The sequence below is a fragment of the Dendrobates tinctorius genome, unplaced genomic scaffold (genome assembly GCF_039654945.1).
Source record: "Dendrobates tinctorius isolate UK_male_01 unplaced genomic scaffold, ASM3965494v1 ptg000034l, whole genome shotgun sequence".
Lineage (NCBI taxonomy): Eukaryota > Metazoa > Chordata > Amphibia > Anura > Dendrobatidae > Dendrobates > Dendrobates tinctorius.
The window spans coordinates 7,374,616-7,396,339 of NW_027361702.1; the positions used below are offsets into that span (position 1 = coordinate 7,374,616).

Sequence of the window (21,724 nt, forward strand, 5' to 3'; positions counted from 1 at the left end):
TGGAAGGGCCGGACGGAGAATCCTGTGACCCACTGGCAACTGCGGGAGCCAGAAGGGGCAATCTGTCAAGCACAGACACCAGGGTCTGCAACACCCTGGTGAGGTCAGTCACAGACTGCGACAGAGAAAAAGCCCACCCTGGGATAGGGGGTCTCGGTCTCGCCTGGGGTAGAAAGGGAGTCCTGGGCAGTGGGGCTGCTGCAGCCCTGACAGAGGGGAGAGGACTGACGTGAAGGGAGTTTGCATTTGCACGAAAAGCACGCAAAGTGTTTGGCCAGAGTAGAGGAAGAAGAGGAAGCAGGACGACGAGAACGCTCTCCTTTGTGATTAGGCATGATGAGCAGACCCACTAACTGATGCCAGAAGGTTAGGGGACAGGAAAGATGCAGAGGGGAGCGTTAGTCTGCAGAGCAGAGCTACTCATAGTATCCTGTAGTCTGCTCCCAGGCTGTAGCTACAATTAGTATACGGAGCGCAGGACCAGGCAGGCGAAACGCAGGAACTTCTGAAGAAAACGCGCCATCCGAGTACACCAGCCATGGTTCCTGTGTCCTGGCCAGCACCTGGGAGGGGGAGGAAGAGAGAGAAAGTACCTCACCATCCGTGAAGATTGGACGTCCAAAAATCCAGCGTTGCGGGACGTCCGCGTCTCCTCAAACCGGCAGGCTCAGGTGGGCGAGTCGGTAGGGGGACGGAGGCAGCATCGGGTCCGGATCACCTTAACACGCTTCTGTGTTAGGGGTTGGGGTCCTGCCGACTAGACGTATGAGGATACGGAGTGGCAGTACACGACGTACTCATAGTCTCTGTGTGGGAGTACAGTAGTGACTATTCACACTGTATCCCTCTGGAAGCCTGAAAAGAAACGACGCACATTAGGTAGATATGGGTCTCAAGAAAGACCCATATCCACCTCCTACTGACACTAAGCTAAAACTGATAAAATTAGTGCCAGTCGTGGGGTGTATACTGCAGAGGAGGAGCTAACTTTTTTATGTGAATAGTGTCAACCTCCTAATGGCAGCAGCATATACCCATGGTTCCTGTGTCCCCCAATGAAGCAATAGAGAGAACCATGTTGCAATCCATTGAGTGTCTATAGGACCACTGGAGTGGTCTCAGTGCTAAGACACACAGCAATTAGCAAATTATCAACTATCCTATGAATAAAGTAACAATCTTAATACAAGCCCCTTATTGGTAACTTAGTTGAATACTGGAAGATACCAGCCACTTTCACACAACAGTACAGGCACAAGTTAGTTTTGGGCCACTAGACTCGGGGTCAGGCTGGGCCTTATGATCACTATATGGACACAGTTTAATTTTTTTTTTTTTTTTTTAAAGGAGCACAAATCTGTGGCAATTCACAGACAATAAACATCCGCATCGCAGCACATAACACACTGTATTTAAAAAGAAGTTATTATAAAGAAAAATCATTTGCACAAAATGTACAATATTCTGATGAGGTTATTTTGATGCTAGCTGATGTTAATGCGACTAACAGAGCAGTTTTTAATGATATGTACTTTAAAGAAGCAGACTCTAAAGGTTCAAATGGAGGAGCCGTCAGGGCATCGAGGACCAGGTTCAGGTCCCAAAGAGGTAAACGAGCAATGTGTACAGGGTCGCTACGCTCACATGCTGAAATAAACCGTGAAACCCATCAATCTCCAGCAATATTATGACCATATAGGGCTCCCAAAGCTGATATCTGAACCTTTAATGCGCTAACTGAAAGGCCCAGCTCCCGACCCCTCTGCAGACATTCAAGGATTGCAGAAATTAGTAATTCATTAGAGAAGGGGCCAGTATGGAAATCAAGGAATTTTCTCCACACCCTACTGTATATCTTTGTTGTAGATTCCCTCCTACTTTGCAAAAAGGTGTTAATCAAGTTGTCAGAAAATCCCCTTAGCTTCAATAACTGCCTCAAGTTCCACGCCATCAAGTGGAGACCCTGAGAATGACAGAATGGACCATGAGAGAGCGGATCTGAAGGGAGGATCCAGGGGTCGGATATGGACATGGCTGAGCCATGAAAACCAAGGTCTCTTGGGCAAAAAAGGAGCGATGAGGATAACCCTCACTCCTTCCTCCCTGATGACCAATGGAAGCACAATCATTGGGGAAACGCATAGGCCAGACCGAACTGTCAAAGCAATGGGAGGGAGTCTACCATCTCCGGCTGGTCCGCCCTGTTCAGGGAGGCAAACCTTTTGAGTTGTCTGTTGGCTCTGGTAGCGAACAGGTTTATCTCTGGAAGCCCCCACAAGTCCACTATTTTCTTGAAGATTCGGTGACTGAGAACCCATTCTCCTTGATGTAAAGTATGGAGACTGAGAAAGTCTGCTTTGAGATTGTCCACTCCCCTGATGTGAAGAACTGATGGGGACAGATGGGTTTCGGCCAGCTTGAGGATTTCCTCCGCAGTAGACATCATAGTCCTTGAACGAGTTCCGCCTTGCCGATTTATATATGCGACTGACGTGGTATGGTCAAGAAAGAATCCTCACATGAGAACCCCGCAGCTGTGGGAGAAAGTGATGTATCACATGACTGATTGCCTTTAACTTCCTTAAATTTGAGGAGTCATCAACTTCTTCTATGGACCACTGCCCCTGGGCCAAGTTAACACCCAGATGAGCCCCCCATCCATCAGGACTAGCATCAGTAGTAACTACCCTAAAAGGTCTCACTAGTCACTACCCATGGAACCCCTCTAAAAAGATGATCCCGATCTAACCACCAGGACAGGGAGTTAATTACTTCCAACGAGAGTCATTCTGTCACTGAGGTGACCTTGCAGTCGCTCATTCGCCCAGAGGATTTCTTGAGGCAGATGCCTAGTGTGAAAATGGACCCATTGAACAGCTGGAATGCAGGACGTAAAGGACCCCAGGAGAGACATAACTCTCATATGTCCCCGAGGGAAGCTAACAATTGCCTTCCTAACTTTATCCATTATAACTAGCATTTTTACCTCCGGGAGGAGACACCTTTTGACTTACTGAATCTAGGTGTAGACCCAGGAAGGACTAAAGAGTTACTGGGACCAGTCTGGATTTGTCCAGGTTGATTACCCAATGACTGTAAGGAGGGAATTGCATCAGCAAGGCGACCCCTACACTGGGAGGCAGACTTCCCTACTATCAAGAAATCATCCAAGTATGGAATAATCAGTGTGTCCTTCAGACGCACCTAAGCCATCACCTCCAATATCAACTTTGTGAAGATACGAGGAGTCACTGAGACCAAATGGCATTGCTGCAAATTAGAAATGTCAGACACCACCTCCCATGATGACCGCCAGTCTGAGGTACTGTTGGAATTCAACATGTATGGCCAGATGATAGTAGGCATCCTTCAGGTCCAGGACAGTCATGAAGCATCTGGTAAATAAAAGTTTAATAGTCGATCGTATGGACTCCATTATGAAGGTGTGAAATCGAAGGAAGCTATTCAATCTCTTTAAATTAATGATGGTTCTATAAGAACCATCTAGTTTGGAGACCAGGAACAAAAGGGAATAAAACCCACTTCTTTCCTGGTCCCCCGGGACCTCTACCAGAACATGCTTGGATAATACACTCAAAACTTCCGACTCAAGAGTCTCCTGGTTTGTAGGGGATTTGAGAGGTTAATATAAAGGAATTTGGGGGAATTTGATGAAATTCCAGCATCAGACCCGATGATACTAGGCTTAGAGTCCAGGGATTAGATGTAATCTCTCCCCATTTATGACAAAAGAATCTTAACCTGCCACCCACAGGAGGGTCAGGGTTAAGCGAAGTTAATGTTAGGAACGGTGGAACGCACTAAATAAATAATAAAGTGCGTTCGCAGCTTGGGGTCCACCGTGCAGAAGGTGTTAACACTGCTGCTAATTAATGGCAGACGCGCTATATGGCGGTATAATGCGCACGGGTTCAACGTCACCCGATGTGCGCAGAGCGGGCTCTGTTATCTCACAGAGGCGCTGTAACATAAACACCGAGCCTGTAAGACTCACAGGTCTCAGCGAAATTGCACCCACGGTATCTGGTCACAAGACACGGGTCCAAGACAGGGGACGGTGTCCGTCTAGGCCTACCGTGCGAGCGGCGTCGCTACTACAGATGCTGGTAAGTGTTGCTGAATGCAAAGCGGTGGCAGACACAGCCGCTATGTGATAGTGCCGTGAGAGACGTGACACCACCGGACGCTAGTGTAGAGGTGCGGTGTGCACAGTGGCCTATGGATTGCCACTGACTGGCGCTGACTCTTTCTATAGTTCCCTATCCACATGCGTAATATCAGAAGTAGGGGAATCTTAATAAGTCAGTCACCAGAATCATACATCCATCACCATTCACACATCTACCAAGAAGAGTCTATAGCCGTGCGCTTCCGGGACCTTCCAGATCTCTGAGATGGACCAATCAGATCAGGAGAAGGACCTGAGCACGTGACTCCCGACCTCCAATGGGAGATCGTCTCGTGAGCATGCTCAGTGGAGCGGCAGAGGAACTTCACCTCAGGAATGACTTGCTGCAGAGCAGCATGTGAGGCTCTGGATTCCTGTTGTGTAGCTGCAGGAATCCGACACCCAACAGTTTCTGCTCTTGGAAAAAGATCCACTAAATAGGGCACCTTTTTGCTTGGTCTCCCTAGTCTCCCACTGATCCTGGTTTTTATAGGACCTCCTTTTAGCGAATGGCTGTTTCTTGAAGGCCCTCCTGTAGGATGGAACAAATTGGTAGGGAACCCCTTTCTTTCTGTCTCCCGCCTTAGTAAGGATCTCTGAGTACCTTGCCAAACAGGTACTCACCCTGGGAAGGAATTGCGCACAACTTAAGACTTTGATTGTGCATCACCTTTCCGGCCCTTCAGCCATAACGTACGGTGAGCAGAATTTGCAAGACCAGCTGACCTAGCCACCAGGCGTAGGGAGTCCGCAGAGGCATCCGCTAGATATGCAGTAGCTCCCCTGATCAATGGGATAGAAGACAATTTCTCTTTAGAAACTCCCTTCCTGATCTGCTCTTCTAAGTGATCAATCCAGACCAACATTGATCTTGCTGTACACGTGCCAGATATAGTCGGTCTAATGGCCCCAGTACAGGACTCCCATGATCTTTTAAGGAGCGTTTCTGCTTTGCGGTCTAGAGGGTCAAATAGAAACCCAGAGTCTTCTACGGGTAGGGCAGACTGTTTCTAAGTTGAACCCACAGCAATGTCCACTTTGGGAACTTTGGACAATGTTGCCAAATCTTCATCAAAGGGAAACCTCCTTTTGGAAGCTGAAGGGAGGAACCCTCGCTGTCCCTGCTTCACCCACTCCTTCCTGACCAATGTTTCACCGCTGTGATCACTGGAAATGTCCGCCTCTTTTTTGCAAGAGGCCCGCAGACATGATCTCCTGCGTAGTTCTAGCCACCTTTGCATCAGCAATCCCCATGGTACTTCCAACCGATTTTACCAGGTTATCAATGTTCTCTATGGGGAAACAGGATCATACTTCCTCATCAGATGATGTTGAATGAGAAGAACCAGTGGATCTAACCAAGTCACTATCAGAAGAGGGGCTAGAGACAGGGGTAACACTCCTTGCACTGGTCCTATGCTTCTTAAGTTTGCCCGAAAGTTCTAGGGACTGGAATTCCTCCCTAATCATTGCCCATATATCAGTGGACCTGATGGACGATTCCTCCTTTAGAGTCTTGGCTGATACATTTTTGACACAGTCTCTTAACGGTGTCAGGAAAAGGCTGCGAGCACAAGGCACATTCTCTGTGTTAAGTCTTTCTAGCTTTTTTTAGCCTCAAAAAGGGGTATACAGAAAGTAGGGGTAATCAGCTTAGTAGGCAGAGCCATGTAACACTCACCCAGTGAAGCTTGTCAATGTGGCACCGGCTCTGGAGATGGAGGCACAGCATGAGTTGTAGCCTGCACAGAATTCTTGCTTCGCACACTCTTCAGTGGAGTCACCATCCTGGGAGCGCCCACTGCTGCTCTTGGACTTGCTGTGAATCTGCACTTCCACCACCTATGGGTGCACCTCGGAATCTGCTGGAGAGGACATCTTTGGGGCACACCAGCAGCAGGACGCAGCTGGATTTTATACATACCGACGTTCATCCACCTCTCCATGCTTGAGACATCTCCCGGGCCCCCTGTAAGTGAATCCTAGGCACTTCCGGGTCAGGAGCGCTAACTGGCCATTGCGCATACGCGGGGCCTGAAACCCAAAAGCACGGCCCAATGGAGGAGCCGGGCGGCCGATGCCCACACCCCGCTCCCCCAGGATGAGTGCCGGCTATTCCAGACCGCACCACTCTCCCCACGTGAGCCAGGGCTGCCCCCCTCCTGGACCCTGGCCTCATGCCTTCCACCACCAGACATGGGGGGGGGGGGGGGGGGGGGGGGAGAGTCTAACAGGCAGGGCTCACCCGATGCTGCTTCTGGAGCCGCAGACTCTGCCGTTCCCACAGGTGGCTGCAAAAAAAAAAAGGCCCAGGTAACTTTTTCTTCTGCTGGTTCCAGTAGAAACAGGAAACCAACTGAGGAGGTGAGGGGGACTGCCCTTTTTTATCTGCAGGTTTCCTGTTCCTAATGGCAGATCTCCTCTCTCAGTGGGTGCTGTTGTGGCGAAAAGAAAAAGTAAAATATTCTGCATGCACACAAGAGCATGTTGTGGGTTCTCGAGTCTGCAGCACAGAGTACGGTGACCCGTACAGGACACGCAAAGCGAGTAGTTACTAGGTCTAGTTTCGCTGTCTTACCTTTTCTGGTCCAGCTTCACCTTCTCCATCTCCAGGTGTAATGCGGTGATCTGACAACATAAGGCAGTGAGATATTAGATGGCTACAGAGGCAATTGCCGCCCACCGTGGCCCCGGAGTATTTCTCGCTCACCTTTTCCCCATTGCTGATCAGTGTTCGGTCCCAGGCATTGACTTGCGTAGCCTGCTGTAAAAAATGTTTTTCTTGATCTTCAAGCTCCAAACTCCATTTGTTGATCAGGTTTTCTAGTTGGGCATAGGTCATAACAGCTGGGGCACTACTGTAAGGTAAAAGCATTAAATTAGGGGCATGACCACAGTCCTGATACATTATGTAACAAATAGAAAGCGGCAACAATGGAGGGAAATAAAGACTGAAAATGTAAATCAATCGCCAGATTCCACAATAGAAACTGCAGACAATATAAGAGAGACCTAATGAAGCTGGTGTTCTTACTTTGATAATCCATGTTTGCAATATATTGTGCCATGGACCTTGAGTAGAGTAAGCAAATAAATCAGCAACCAAGAAAAACTAATCAAATAAGAGTCTCAGTATTAAAATACTCTCCATATAAAGGAGCCGGCGGGCCTGTTGAGGAGTCTGTGTCGCGTTGCACTTACCTTACAGGTGCGGAGCCAGCAGTAATACTTTGCACTGCTCCTGTAGTCTGTGGTTTAGTAGCCAAGGTGGCTGCAAGAGAGAACAGATAGTCTCTGAATGGACATTGATAAAAGTAATGATTAAGTCCAACATCTAAAGGCATCGACCGTTTAGTCGTTCAACCCTGTCAGGTTTATAAACTTTGAGAGCCGCTAGTTTCTCAGACTAATGAAAGAGGAAATCTCAGAGTTTGGCCATGGCAGAAAATCGTCTCGGATCTCAAACTGTTCATGTAGCAGAGCAATGAACTCAGGAGGTCACTAGTGATTATGAAGACCACTAATTTATAAATCTGCACAAAGTGCAGCATCCCCAGGTGGCAGGGCTGTGGAGTCGGTGTCATGGAAATTGAGGAGTTATAGTCAGAGTCTGAGGTTTGGCTTACCGACTCCACAGCCCTGGTATGAGGGAGTCGGAGTAGTGGAGTCAGAGTCATGGAAATTGAGGAGTCGGAGGTTTGGCTTACCGACTCCACAGCCCTGCCTGGCGGTGACTGGGGGTCGGCACGGAGAAGGCTGCAGATGTTCTTCAGCCGCCACTGTCCCATCAGAAAGGACAATGCCCCGTGACCCTCAGGGGACAGATTTGTTGCTGGTCCAGAAGGTAATGTTTTTGCCTCTGTGATGCACATTTGGGACAGTGGCCAATGCTGTTGTTTATGCAGACATGTCCACATTAATAAAACAGTCATACCTGCAGCTGGCGTCGTGGTTGTTATTGAGAAGAGAGATGCCGCTGACGTGGTAAGACTGGAGCCAAGTGTCAGTGTGCTGGGGGGTGCAGATGACGTTGTAGTCCCTAAAACTGCTGCTACTACGGAAATGGTGAAAAAGAAATAACCTGCAGTCAATTTACTGTAAATTCTTTCTGCAAATATACACACTTCAGAAAATGACACCAAGAAGGACGAGAATGCAGGAGGATTGTCTACAAGGTGGATACATTGTGCCAATTGTTGGTACATTTGAAGCCAGCAGTCATTTAGTAACCAGCTAGCAAGGCAGACATGTACCGATCCATCAGTAATAAATCCATCAGTGCACATAGGCTGCAGTCACGCTGTCCGGTGTAAACAGGATAACGCGCAACCGAAAAACCAGGATCATTGTGACGACCAGTAGACAAGCGTTTTGCTGGTTCCAGGTGATCGTCAGTCTGTTTACAGTGCACAATTAACCATCACTACTAGGAATGCTTGCTTCGGATATCTGATCCATGAACATAGATTTTAAGGCTATGTTCACATGTTTGTTTACTCAGTTTCATTATATGCAAATGAAAAGCTGCATTTTACAGAACCAGCAAAAGCTATGAGATTTCAGAAATCTCATGCATGCGCTTGTTTTTAGTTTCCTGACTGAATTGAAAACTGTAAATTGTCAACTATTTCAGTGCTTTTGCAGCGTTTTTTTTCACCCATAGAAAACAAATGCAAATATGCAGCAAAAAACATTGGCATCTGATTTTGCAGCGTTTTTAGTGAAGAGCAAGATGTGAAATCCATTTATTTTTGTGATTTTCCCAAGTTTAAAGGGGTTGTCCAAGAACTGCCATATACTCCCCTTCAGTGCCGACACTCACATCGCCATCCCTGCCTTTAGGCGCATTGATCATCAACAGGAAGTCAGGGCTGCAGCTGCTCTCATTTCCTCTTCCTTCCACTTCCTTCTTCGCAGGGTTCACGTGAGCCTCAGGAACGTGAGTGTCGACATTGCTGAGTAGTGCCGGAATGGGGAGTATAGTATTTTAATGGGGCCAAATATGAGGAATAAGAAGGGGTTGTCCAAGTAGTGGAAAACCCTTTTAAACCACAATGTCTTTCTATCCTCACAGGAGCATGGATGTTAGTACAAGGATAGTTTAATTAAATTGTGATAAGAATAAAAGTAGACATCGCTCGACCAGCTCCCTTCCCTACTAATGTGCAAAGTAAACATCACCCGACCAACTCCCTTCCCTACCAATGTGCAAAGTAAACATCACCAGACCAGCTCCCTTCCCTACTAATGTGCAAAGTAAACATCACCCGACCAACTCCCTTCCCTACCAATGTGCAAAGTAAACATCGCCAGACCAACTACCTTCCCTACCAATGTGCAAAGAAAACATTGCCCGATCAACTCAATGCCCCACCTATTCATCTCTCCCCCTCTGCTGTTTTTACATTTGCAATGGTGTATTTTTTTTTTATCAACTGATATAACCTTCCTTCACAGCTGCATTTCATCCACAATTCCAAATGTGCTCGGATAAGGTGTTATCTGAGCATGCGCGAGTGCTAATAGTGTCTTCGGCATGCTCTAATACTATGTTCAAGTCCCCGTGACTGATTGACTCATTGCTGTTCTGTGAATTATAGCCATCCGTAATACCTGAAATGGAGTGTACAGTGTTTGCTGTGTTACAGCAGACCTTCACTTCTAGCTAAAATCTGTGTATCTGGATAATAGGCATTCCCATCCTCCCCCACTGGGCGATAATGCAGAACACTGCAGGCCTTCCATATGTGCTCCTACACTACAGATATGCTGCGCTCCTACACGATGGATACGACTGATGTCTACAAGAGATGCCTGGAGAAACAACATGGTGCTGGACATCTGGAGTAAGGGCGAGGATGCATATACCCAGCCATGGGCGAGTCATCCGATAACGGACCCCACACGAACACAGATTCTCCCACTTATTGACATATAGCTGTAAAGATCGTGGCCTCTGCTGTGTGGATCAGAGTCTCCTAAACCTAATGGGGAGCTGTAAACAGGTCAAATCAGAGATATATGAAACGTCATTGTTTCATTTGTATTTCAGTCATTTTTAACCCCTTCCCGATATGGCCAATTTTAATTTTTTCCTCCTCTTTTCCCAGAGCCATAACTTTTTCCATATAGCCATATGAGGCTTGCTTTTTGTGGGGCAAGTTGAACTTTTAAATGACAGTATTCACTTTACCCCATAGTGTACTGGAAAACAGGGAAAAAATTCCAAATGTGATAAAATTGTAAAAAAAACAGATTTCCGACTTTATTGGGAATGGTTTATACGGCATCCATTGTGTGGTAAAAATGACCCTGGCAATAGAATTATCCTTAGCAGTACAATTACGCCGATACCAAACTTGTCCACATTTTTAATTTTTTTTTTTCCACCACCCAAATAATAAGTAATCAAAAATTTAAAAAAACAACCCTTTTTTGAGATTCTTCCCATTTTCTGAGATTCACCGCTTTTACTTTTAGGTCAATAGAGCACAAGTGACAGCTTATTTTTTTGCAGGGCGCAATGACATTTTTATGGATACTATTTTGGGATAGATGTGACATTTTGATCACTTCTTACAGCATTGTTGTGATATTACATAGACCAAAAAAGCCTGGAATTTTGATGTTTGTAATTTTTTTTCTGTTTACTAGTTGAGTTAATTAATTTTTGATATAGCAGATTCTTCTGAATACGGCGATGCCACATATGCATTTTTTTAATGGTCTTTATTTTTAACATGTGGAAATGGAGGCGAGTTGAATGGGTTTTTTAAAACTTTTTTCAGTTTTTACTGTATTTATTAGTCCCTTGAAGGCGATCGTCTGATACTATATCACAGTATTACTGAATATAGTAAAAACCACAGGTCACAGCTCTGGTTTCAAGGGAGCTCTACAATGAAAAGCATGGAGGTCTTAAGAAGACCCTTGACTCTCATAGCAACCCATCGGCGACCAGTGGTCCTGTCACGGACGTGTCAGAGGTTGCAGAGAATGAGGACAATGCGCGGTTAATGACGGTCACAGTTTGACAATGGCATTTAATAAGTTAACAGTCGTGGACGGCGCTCAGCTCCACCAGTGGCTTTTCGTGGCAGTCCCTGGCTGTAAAAAACTGCCATTACCTGCTGGGTACGGCCCACCCATACTCCCGCTACCGACTTGTGCTGTACACGTTCAGCGGATGTTGGCAAGTGACTAGATATATTAAACGTTACTGGGGGGGGGGGGATATTTAAAAAAATAAATAAATAATAATAATGGATGCAACACAAATGCAAAATGGATGCAACATGAGAAAAATGCACCGTTTCACACGAATGTAAAACCTGACAGATGGATTACTGCAGTCTTGACATTTTTTGGGGACAAATTGCAGTTTTTTGCAGAAGCAATAGAGGTTTTCGGCTTCCCAAGTAAACGTACAGGTGGTCCCCATATTAATAACATAACTAACCTTGTGCGGGTTCGGACGGCTTTACAAACAGGTTTGGAACTGGCTGCACTGGAGCAGTCTGCGTTGGGGCAGTAGCAGGAGTTGAGATATTTGATGCAACAGACGTTCCCATACAAAAAGCTAAATGACAGAGGAGAGAGAGCGAGAGAGAGAATGCCGTGACTCAGAACAGGGGACAAACTATCTGCTACCAATATACAGTATATGCAATAGGAAATAAAATCAGTTCTCTTCTATAAAAGCCAAAAGCTCATAACACTTCCCAACACTTGCATTAACCATTGCTTCCCTTTGTTTCCTGCTCAAGGTTGGAAAGTTCCTGTGAATGCTTTCATTGCTTAGCACTTTGATGGAGCTCAATATAAAACCACCCAAAAGGGCCGACAGCATATTACATCCAGCGGGAATTGTCCTGCTGACTCCCAGTAATAGGATTGGTGTTTGAGAAAACTTTTGGGCAACCGTAACAAATAAAGACCCCATTTGGGCCATACCTGGGGTCTGCACTGCATTGCTGGCTGCAAGGGTAGGAGCCGGTGCTGTTGCTGTAACAGAAGGTCCAGTTGTCGACACAGCACCAGTGAAACTGAAGCCGCCGCCACCGCCAGCACTGGGAGCTGCTGGGACGGGTTGAGGAATTGCAGTCCCAAAAGTGAAGCCAGATGTCTGAGTGGTCCCGCTGGCCGGTGCTCCGGCTACTCCCTGCGTCGCTCCTCCCAGCCCCAGCTTAGGTGCAGGGTTTCTGAAATAAAAGACAAGTGGTTTATTAACAAGTACAATTATATCATCTTGACGGTACAAGTCGTAGAAAAACTATAAAAACGGTGTCACATGTAAATTAGCCAACAAGTGCATTTATAGTGTGAACACGCACCGAATACATCTCAATTTCACAGCACTGGTATATTGTTTTTATCATTTAAATTAAATTTTATATATATAAAAAAGTAACAGTGTAAATAAATAATAGCAATTTGGTATCTTATTTACACCGATACCCAAATCAGTACCAATAAATACAGCAACTCGGCCTCGGAAAAAAAATAAGTCCACCCACAGCTCCTTAAACAGAAAACCAGAAAGATGCACAAAAATATTTGCTTGCTGCAAAGTATTTTTATTGTGTAAACGTAGTAAAACTATATGAAATAGGCATCTTATTAATCGTACCGGCCACAGAATACAGTCTGTCACTTACAGTGGGTATGGAAAGTATTCAAACCCCTTTAAATGTTTCACTTTATTTCATTGCAGCCATTTGGTAAATTCAAAAAAGCTCATTTTGTTCTCATTAATGTACACTCTGCACAAAAACTTGACTGAAAAAAAACCCAGAAATGTAGAAATTTTGCAAATTCATTAGAAAAAAAAACCTGAAATATCACATGGTCATAAGTATTCAGACCCTTTGCTCAGACACTCATATTTAAGTCACATGCTGTCCATTTCCTTGTGTTCCTCCTTGAGATGGTTCTATTCCTTCATTGGAGTTCAGCTGTGTTTTGTTAAACTGATACGACTTGATTTGTAAACGCACACACCTGTCTATATAAGAGCTCACAGTGCATGTCAGACCAAATGAGAATCTTTAGGTCAAAGGAACTGGCCAAGGAGCTCAGAGACAATTGTGGCAAGGCACACATCTGGCCAAGGTTACAATAGAATTTCGGCAGTACTCAAGGTTCCTAAGAGCACAGTGGCCTCCATAATCCTTAAATAGAAGATGTTTGGGACCACCAGAAGTCTTCCTAGACCTGGCCATCCAGCCAAACTGAGCAATCGTGGGAGAAGAGCCTTGGTCAGAGAGGTAAAGAACCCCAAGATCACTGTAGCTGAGCTCCACAGATGCAGTAGAGAGATGGGAGAAAGTGCCACAAAGTCAACTATCACTGCAGCCCTCCACCAATCGAGCCTTTATGGCAGAGTGGTCCGACGGAAGCCTCTCGTCAGTTGCAGACATATGAAGGCCCACATAGTTTGCGAAAAAACACATGAAGGACTCCCAGACTGAGAAATAAGATTCTCCGGTCTTATGAGATGAAGATAGAACTTTTGGGTGATAATTCTAAGCGGTATGTGTGAGAAAACCAGGCACTGCTCATCATCTGCTCAATACAAACCCAACAGTGAAACATGGTGGTGGAAGCATCATGCTATGGGGGTGTTTTTCAGCTGCAGGGACAGGACGACTGGTTGCAATTGAAGGAAGCATGAATGCGGCCAAGTACAGAGATATCCTGGATGAAAACCTCTTCCAGAAAGACAATGACCCAAAGCACACAGCTAAAATAACAAAGGAGTGGCTTCAGAACAACTCTGTGACCATTCTTGACTGGCCCAGCCATAGCCCTGACCTAAACCCAACTAAGCATCTCTGGAGAGACCCGAAAATGGCTGTCCACCAATGCTCACCATCCAACCTGACGGAATTGGAGAGGATCTGCAAGGAAGAATGGCAGAGGGTCCCCAAATCCAGGTGTGAAAAACTTGTTGCATCATTCCCAAGAAGACTCCTCACTGTACTAGCTCAAAAGGGTGCTTCTACTCAATACTGAGCAAAGGGTCTGAATACTTATGACCATGTGATATTTCAGTTTTTCTTTTTTAATAAATTTGCAAAAAAATTCTACATTTGTTTTTTTTTCATTCAAGATGAGGTGCAGTGTGCACATTAGTGAGAAACAAAATGATTTTTTTTGAATTTACCAAATGGCTGCAATGAAACAAACAGTGAAAAATTTAAAGGGGTCCGAATACTTTCTGTACCCACTGTATGCCATGTGTCATGTTGCTGTAACAAACACCAACCAGGGGAAAAAATCTGCCAATGATTAGTCACCATTTTCACATCAAAGTGCCTTAAAGAAATTAAAGGGAATCAGTCACCATGTTTTTGCTATTCTGTCTGAGGGCAGCATGATGTAGGGGCAGAGACCCCGCTTCGAGCTATGTGTCACTTACTGGGCTGCTTGCTGTAGTTTTGATAAAATCACTATTTTCTCTGCTGCAGATCTAGCACTACTCTAAATGCTGAGCCCGATATAACCCCACCCACCTCACTGACTGGCTGCCTTCTGTATACACAGTGCATAGGCATAAAGCTGTTGGTGGTGTGGGAGGTGTTCTGCATAGCTCATGAATATGGATAACTACATGGCAGCAGGTTTACTAGTCCTCTAGTGATAAAATAAGTTTTAACAGCAGATGATCAAAATGACACTAAGCAGCTCAGTAAGTGACATTGTTGGAATCACCCCTGATTGGCAGCTTCCTGTGTACACTGGCAGCAAGCTGCCAATCAGTGGTGGGGTTAGACGGATTAGCTTGACTGCATGAACGAGAGACCTAGTCTGGCAATGATAATCTTCTGCTTATAAAACACTATATTGAAACTACAAGATACAGTAATAAGTGACATCCCTGGAATCAGACTCTCTGCTCTCACATTAACCCCTTAATGACCAGGGGTATTTTTGGTTTTACATTTTCATTTTTCCCTCCCCTTCTTTCCAGAGCCATAACTTTTTTATTGTTCCGTTTATATGGCCATGTGAGGGCTTATTTTTTGCGGGACGAGTTGTACTTTTAAATGACATCATTGGTTTTACCATATCGTGTACTCGAAAACGGGAAAAAAATTCCAAGTGCGGTGAAATTGCAAAAAAAGTGCAATCCCACACTTGTTTTTTGCTTGGCTTTTTTGTTAGGTTCACTAGATGCTAAATCTCACCTGCCATTATGATTCTCCAGGTCATTACGAGTTCATAGACACCAAAAATGTCTATGTCCTCTTTTATCTAAGTGGTGAAAAAAAATTCCAAAGTTTGCTAAAAAAAAAAAAAAAATGTGCGCAATTTTCCGAGACCCGTAGCGTCTCCATTTTTCATGATCTGGGGTCGGGTGAGGGCTTATTTTTTCCGTGCCGGACTGACGTTTTTAATGATACCACTTTTGTGCAGATACGTTCTTTTTATCGCCCGTTATTGCATTTTAATGCAATGTCTTGGTGACCAAAAAAACGTAATTCTGGCGTTTTTAATTTTTTTCTCGCTACGCCGTTTAGCGATCGGGTTAATGCTTTTTTTTTATTGATAGATCGGGCGATTCTGAACGCGGCGATACCTAATATGTGTATGTGGGATTTTTTTTTTACTGTTTTATTTTGATTGGGGCGATCTGAACTTTTAGGTTTTTTTTTTTTTTTTTTTTTTTTTTTTTACTTTTGGCATGCTTCAATAGCCTCCATAGGAGGCTAGAAGCTTGCGCAACCCGATCGGCTCTGCTACATATGGGCGATGAGCAGATCGCCCATATGTGGCAGATTTACTGCTGTGCTTTCAGCGCCAACCACCGGGTGGCGCTGAAAGCCATATGCCTGGAACAACCATAGATGTCTCATAGAGACCTCTGGTTGTCCAGGCAACATGACGCCGACCCCCGATCACGTGACGGGGGTCGGCGGTGACGTCATTTCCAGCCCGGCGGCCGGAAATGCTATTTAAATGCACGCTGTCAGCTTTGACAGCGGCATCTAACTAGTTAATAGGCGCGGGCGGACGGCGATTCCGCTCGCACCTATTGTGGGCACATGTCAGCTGTTCATAACAGCTGACATGTCCCGGCTTTGATGCGGGCTCAGCGCCAGAGCCCTCATCAAAGCAGGGGAAATGTCTGATGACGGACTGTGTCCGTCATTGGACATTAAGGGGTTAAATAGCAAAAACCTGATGACAGATTACCTTTAACTTGCACTGCCTGTCTCACATAGTGTGCAAGGTGCAAGCAATTTTTTGCTCATTTTACATCCAATACCCTTTTGCGGGTGTTGGCTTTTTGGTCGTGTACCTACATAGCATTGCATATGCCATTTTTGGGAAGGAAGTTACATTTTAAGTTTTACTTTAAGATTCAGACATTTATCTGTGCATGTCTGTTTTTCCCACGCCTGTTTTACTAGCCCAATTTGACAACGATACGCTGGCCCTATACTACAGCCTGCTGTGACATTTTGCTTTCTGCACATGTAACTACCTAGTTTTTCTATTTACGTCCTTTTTGGTAAGGATTGAATAATTGGGGTTGAAGATCAGATCACAACTGGCCTCATTGATCTCCAACAAGCTCATCAGTTTGGAGGAAGTCGAGGCATTATGGGATATTTTGCACATCACTCATCCGTTACAGCAGGATGATGTTACCTCTGCCAGCGACATCATCATTTTCATTCGGCATTCTGCAAAGGATGGTGTGTTTAAACCTAGATTGCACACTAAAGGCAACCTCAGGTGTATTCAAGTAGAATAATAAAAGACAAGGGGTCAAGCACAAAAAATGCAGATATGGATCATATACAAAAGGAATTGTGCAAACGAGACCATAGGTAAAGATAAAATCCAAAAGTTTATTGGATAGCAAAAAATATATAGATTGACCAGCTGAAACAATGCAGTGGTACAAAACACATAGTTTGCATGGGATGCAATGGATCACAATGAAACCTCCAAAACTACATTCAGCACAAAGGACAATGAAAAGGATAAATCAGCTTAAATGTGCCAGTATGTTAGTTTAGAGAAATAAATAGTAAATAGCACCAGAAAGCCGGAGGATAAGATGCAGCTCCTAGTCCATACATGTACCAAGAAAATAGATAAAGTAAAGTGCAAGTGTAGATGGAGGCAGATGAGGTTATTGAAAGAAATAATTACCCAAGCATAAGTGTGTGACCGGGTCCCCTATGCACGTTTTGGCACTTGCCTTCTTCTGGGGGAGAGACTCAATGTACTGTCATCTTCCTACACTTGTCGTTACCTCCTCTCTATGTGTGTGCCACAGGTGGAGTATCCGACCTGGAAGAGGAATCTAGGTTGTGAACCTCGGATCAACTGGCCTTGTATGGACTGTCATCTTGTCATGGTTTAGTAAGGGTTCAGGGTAGGTGGTGGAGGAGTGTGCCCGACCCTGTCCTGTTCTTGCTGCACGCCAACCATTGTCTGTCTGCTTGGTATTTGATCCTGGACCCGGCTTTCCTATCTCCATGTGGTGCCTCAGCTTCTCCCTGCAGGGTAAGAAGCTGTATAATATTCTACCGCCCAGTGTGCTTGTCCCCCAGGTTGTCAGGCAGTTCCCCGGTCCCAAACTATAAGCCTGACATTATAAGTGACCCTTACCGTTCCACCCCCCTGCCCCTGAAGGGTGTGTGTGTGTGTGTGTGTGTGTGTGTGTGTGTGTGTGTGTGTGTGTGTGTGTGTGTGTGTATATAAGCACTAACTGACCAGGTGAAACAGTTATCGCAGATGTTCCAGAAATTAAATGTGGAGCAGCGCTCTATGGCCCATACCCAACAACAGCTGGTAAATACTGTTCAGGGGGCTCTCGGTCCCGAGACTAGGGACGTGTCACTTTCTTCCCCGGAGTCTCCGGTTAAGCTGCCGGACTCTTTATCTGGAGACAAAAAGGAGTACAGGGCATTCAGGGAAGGATGCAAACTGTTCTTTTCCCTGAGACCCCGTTCTTCTGGGGGAGAATTTCAGAGGGTGGGGGTGATTATTTCCCTACTTCGGGGTGCTCCACAAGCCTGGGCATTCTCCCTAGCCCCCACTGCCCCAGAACGTATGACTGTGGAAGCGTTTTTTGAGGCCTTGGGCCGCATTTATGACGAACCAGACAGGGTTCGCTTGGCTGAAGACATGGTTATGAGCACACGTCAGGGTCGGCACTCAGCGGAATGGTTCTGCTCCGAGTTCCGACGATGGTCATCAAAAGTCTCCTGGGATGATGCCGCTCTCCGGGGACTATTTCATCAAGGCTTGTCAGAACGCCTTTAGGATACGTTGGCCCTGCATCCACCCCCTGACACTCTGGAGGATGCCATGACTCAAGCCGTGCAGATGGATCGCCGGCTGAGAGCCAGAGGGGTTATGCATTCTGAAACGTCCTTGTTCTCTGGCAGCAAGGAGGTGGAAGCTAGTCCAGTGCCCATGGAAGTTGGCGCCACCTCGATCAGAGAGAAAGAGAGGAAGCGCTGCCGAGTAAAGCAACTCTGCTTCTACTGTGGGGAATCAGGACACTGGAGGAGAGACTGTCCATCATGTCCAGCATCTTCCAAGCCGACGGGAAACTACTAGGACTGGGTAGTGACCGAGGAGGCTGCCCAGACCTCCAGGTACTTTTTTCCTCATGCCCTAAATTTCTGCTTAAAGTCGAACTGGTAGTAGACAACTGTCATTGTGTTTCTACAGCCTTGGTGGACTGTGGTTCATCACTTAACCTGGTCAGTTCCATTACCATCTCCAGGGTCAAGATAGGGACAGTCAGGTTGGAGACCCCTCTGAAAATCGTGGCTATTGACTCTTCCCCTCTCACCCGTTCGGGGATTCGTTACGTTACTAACAGTTTTGTTTTGCATGTTGGTTCCTCATATGTTGAGATGAAATGTTATGTCATGGACAATCTGCCCGAAGGGCTGGTATTGGGCATGCCGTGGCTTCAACGGCACAACCCAGTTATTGATTGGGAGAAAAGAGAAATTGTTAAGTGGGGCCCTAAATGTATTGGCTGTTCCTATAAACCTGTGTTCTGTGTTACACAGTTACACCCGCTACATCTGTCTATGAGTCTTCTGTTGGTCTGGAGGGTATTCCGGAGTACCTTAAGGACTTTGAGGACGTGTTCTCCGAAAGCAAGGCTGAGGCACTACCCCCACATAGGCCATTTGACTGCACTATTGACTTAATCCCTGGGGCCAAATTGCCTAAAGCCCGTTTATTTAATTTGTCAGGGCCTGAGCGCCTGGCGATGAAGGAATACATAACTGAAAGTCTCCGTAAAGGACACATAAGACCTTCAGTTTCCCCGGTAGCTGCGGGATTTTTCTTTGTTAAAAAGAAAGATGGTGGCCTGCGTCCCTGCCTCGACTTCCAAGAACTGAACAAAATTACTGTCAGGAACACATATCCCTTACCTCTGATTCCAGATTTGTGTAACCAACTCTCGGGGGCAAAATGGTTCTCCAAATTGGACCTTAGGGGGGCTTATAATTTGATAAGAATTAAAGAAGGGGATGAATGGAAGACTGCTTTTCTGACGTGAGGGGTTGTTTGAAAACTTAGTGATGCCATTTGGCCTCACTAATGCACCAGCGGTCTTTCAAAACTTCATTAATGTGGTGTTCGCGGACCTCATCGGCCGCTTTGTTGTCATTTACTTAGATGATATTCTGATTTACTCAACTGACAAAGAGTCTCATTTGTTGCATGTAAAAACCGTACTTCAAAGACTCAGGGAGAATCAGCTATTTGTTAAACCCGAAAAATGTACATTTTTCATCCAGGAACTAACATTTTTGGGGCTCATAATCTCGCCACAGGGGTTTCGGATGGATCCCAAGAAGGTGCAAGCCATTGTGGAGTGGGTCCAGCCTCAGGACCTGAAAGGACTCCAGAGCTTCTTGGGATTCGCGAACTATTATCGTAGATTCATCAAGGGCTTTTCACAGATTGTGAAACCTCTCACTGATCTCACATTTTGATATCAAAAATTGGTCTCTCCCGACGAAACAATCCTTTTTGGTGTTGAAGAATTGTTTTATGTCTGCTCCAATACTAGTGCAACCTGACCCATCCTTGCCATTCATTGTGGAGGTCGATGCCTCTGAGGTGGGGGTGGGAGCCGTATTGTCTCAGGGGCCAGCTTCTCTGACTAACCTTAGACCTTGTGCTTATTTTTCCAAAAAGTTTTCTCCAGCAGAGAGAAACTACAATGTTGGAAATAGAGAGCTTCTGGCAATTAAACTGGCGTTTGAAGAATGGAGACATTTTTTGGAGGGGGCAGAACATCCGATTACGGTCATCATGGATAACAAAAATCTAGAATACATCAAAACTGCTAAGAGATTAACTCCCAGACAGGCCCGTTGGTCACTTTTTTTCTCCAGATTTCAATTCTCTATTACGTTTCAGCCAGGGTCTAAAAATGTGAAAGCAGATGCATTATCACGCAGTTTTGAACCATTGTCTGCCCTAGATCCGCCGTCATCCATTCTTCAACCCGGGGTGGTTATAGCGGAACTGTCATCGGAACTGGAGCGGGAGATTGTGGGGGCTCAACCTTTAGCTCCAAGGTCCAAACCCGCTGATAAATTGTTTGTCCTACAACACTTGCGTTTTGATCCCCTGCGAGAATTCCACGACTCTAAATTGGGTGCTCACCCTGGGATTACAGCCACATGTGAGGCAATAAAAAGTTTTTTGGAGGCCATTAATGCCTGCAGAGATTAAGAAGCATGTCACTGCATGTGGGGTTTGCGCACGTTCTAAAAGCTCTCATTGCTGGCCGGCGAATTGGTACCCTTACCAATTCCAAGAAGACCTTGGACTTAATCACTAACCTTCCTCCATCCCGGGGTAATACGGTAATTTGGGTAATTGTGGATAGGTTTTCCAAGTTGGCACATTTTGTACCCATGACTAAGTTACCGTCAGCAGAGGTTCTTTCGCCACACTTCCCTTCTCATATTGTTCGCCTCCATGGTGTACCTACTAACATTGTTTCCGATAGAGGGACAATTTGTAGCTAAGTTTTGGCAGGCTTTTTGCAGGAAGTTGGGGATCTCTCTGTCTTTCTCCTCAGCTTACCACCCTGAGAGCAACGGACCATCGGAACGTACCAATCAGTCGCTGGAACAGATCCTCCGATGCTTCACTTCCACGTTACAGGACGACTGGTGCGATGCCTTGCCGTTGGCGGAATTCGCCTTCAATAATCTAATAAATCAATCCACTGGTAGGTCACAGTTTTTTTATTATGGATTAAACCCCCACTTTGGGGAATTCTCACGCCTGGATTCAAACTGTCCTGGGGCTGAGGACTCTATCAGCAGGATAAGTGAGTTATGGGCCAAGGTTCGTGCGAACATTTCCAAAGCACAAGGGAAATATAAACATTTTGCAGACAATAAGAGAGATCCGGGTCAGACACTACAGTGTGGGGACAAGGTATGGCTTTCTACGCGAAACAAACTTAAAGTTACCATCCGCCAAGTTGGGGCCCAAGTTCATTGGCCCTTATGTGATAAC

The 21,724-nt window shown here is 45.7% G+C and overlaps 1 protein-coding gene across 3 annotated transcripts in view; it reads right to left on the bottom strand.

Annotated features, from left to right (window-relative positions):
• The window catches only part of LOC141087516 (uncharacterized), a 51,332-nt gene that overhangs the window by 25,539 nt on the left and 4,069 nt on the right, over nt 1-21,724 (bottom strand). For 2 of the 3 annotated variants that reach the window (XM_073573063.1, XM_073573062.1), the window contains exons 3-8: nt 12,143-12,390; nt 11,649-11,768; nt 8,124-8,243; nt 7,391-7,460; nt 6,900-7,047; nt 6,768-6,817 (exon numbers count right to left, since the gene is read on the bottom strand). In XM_073573063.1, coding sequence (XP_073429164.1) covers nt 6,768-6,817; nt 6,900-7,047; nt 7,391-7,460; nt 8,124-8,243; nt 11,649-11,768; nt 12,143-12,390 — 756 coding nt within the window. The remainder of the gene's footprint in view (nt 1-6,767; nt 6,818-6,899; nt 7,048-7,390; nt 7,461-8,123; nt 8,244-11,648; nt 11,769-12,142; nt 12,391-21,724) is intronic. The other variant, XM_073573066.1, reaches the window with a different exon arrangement.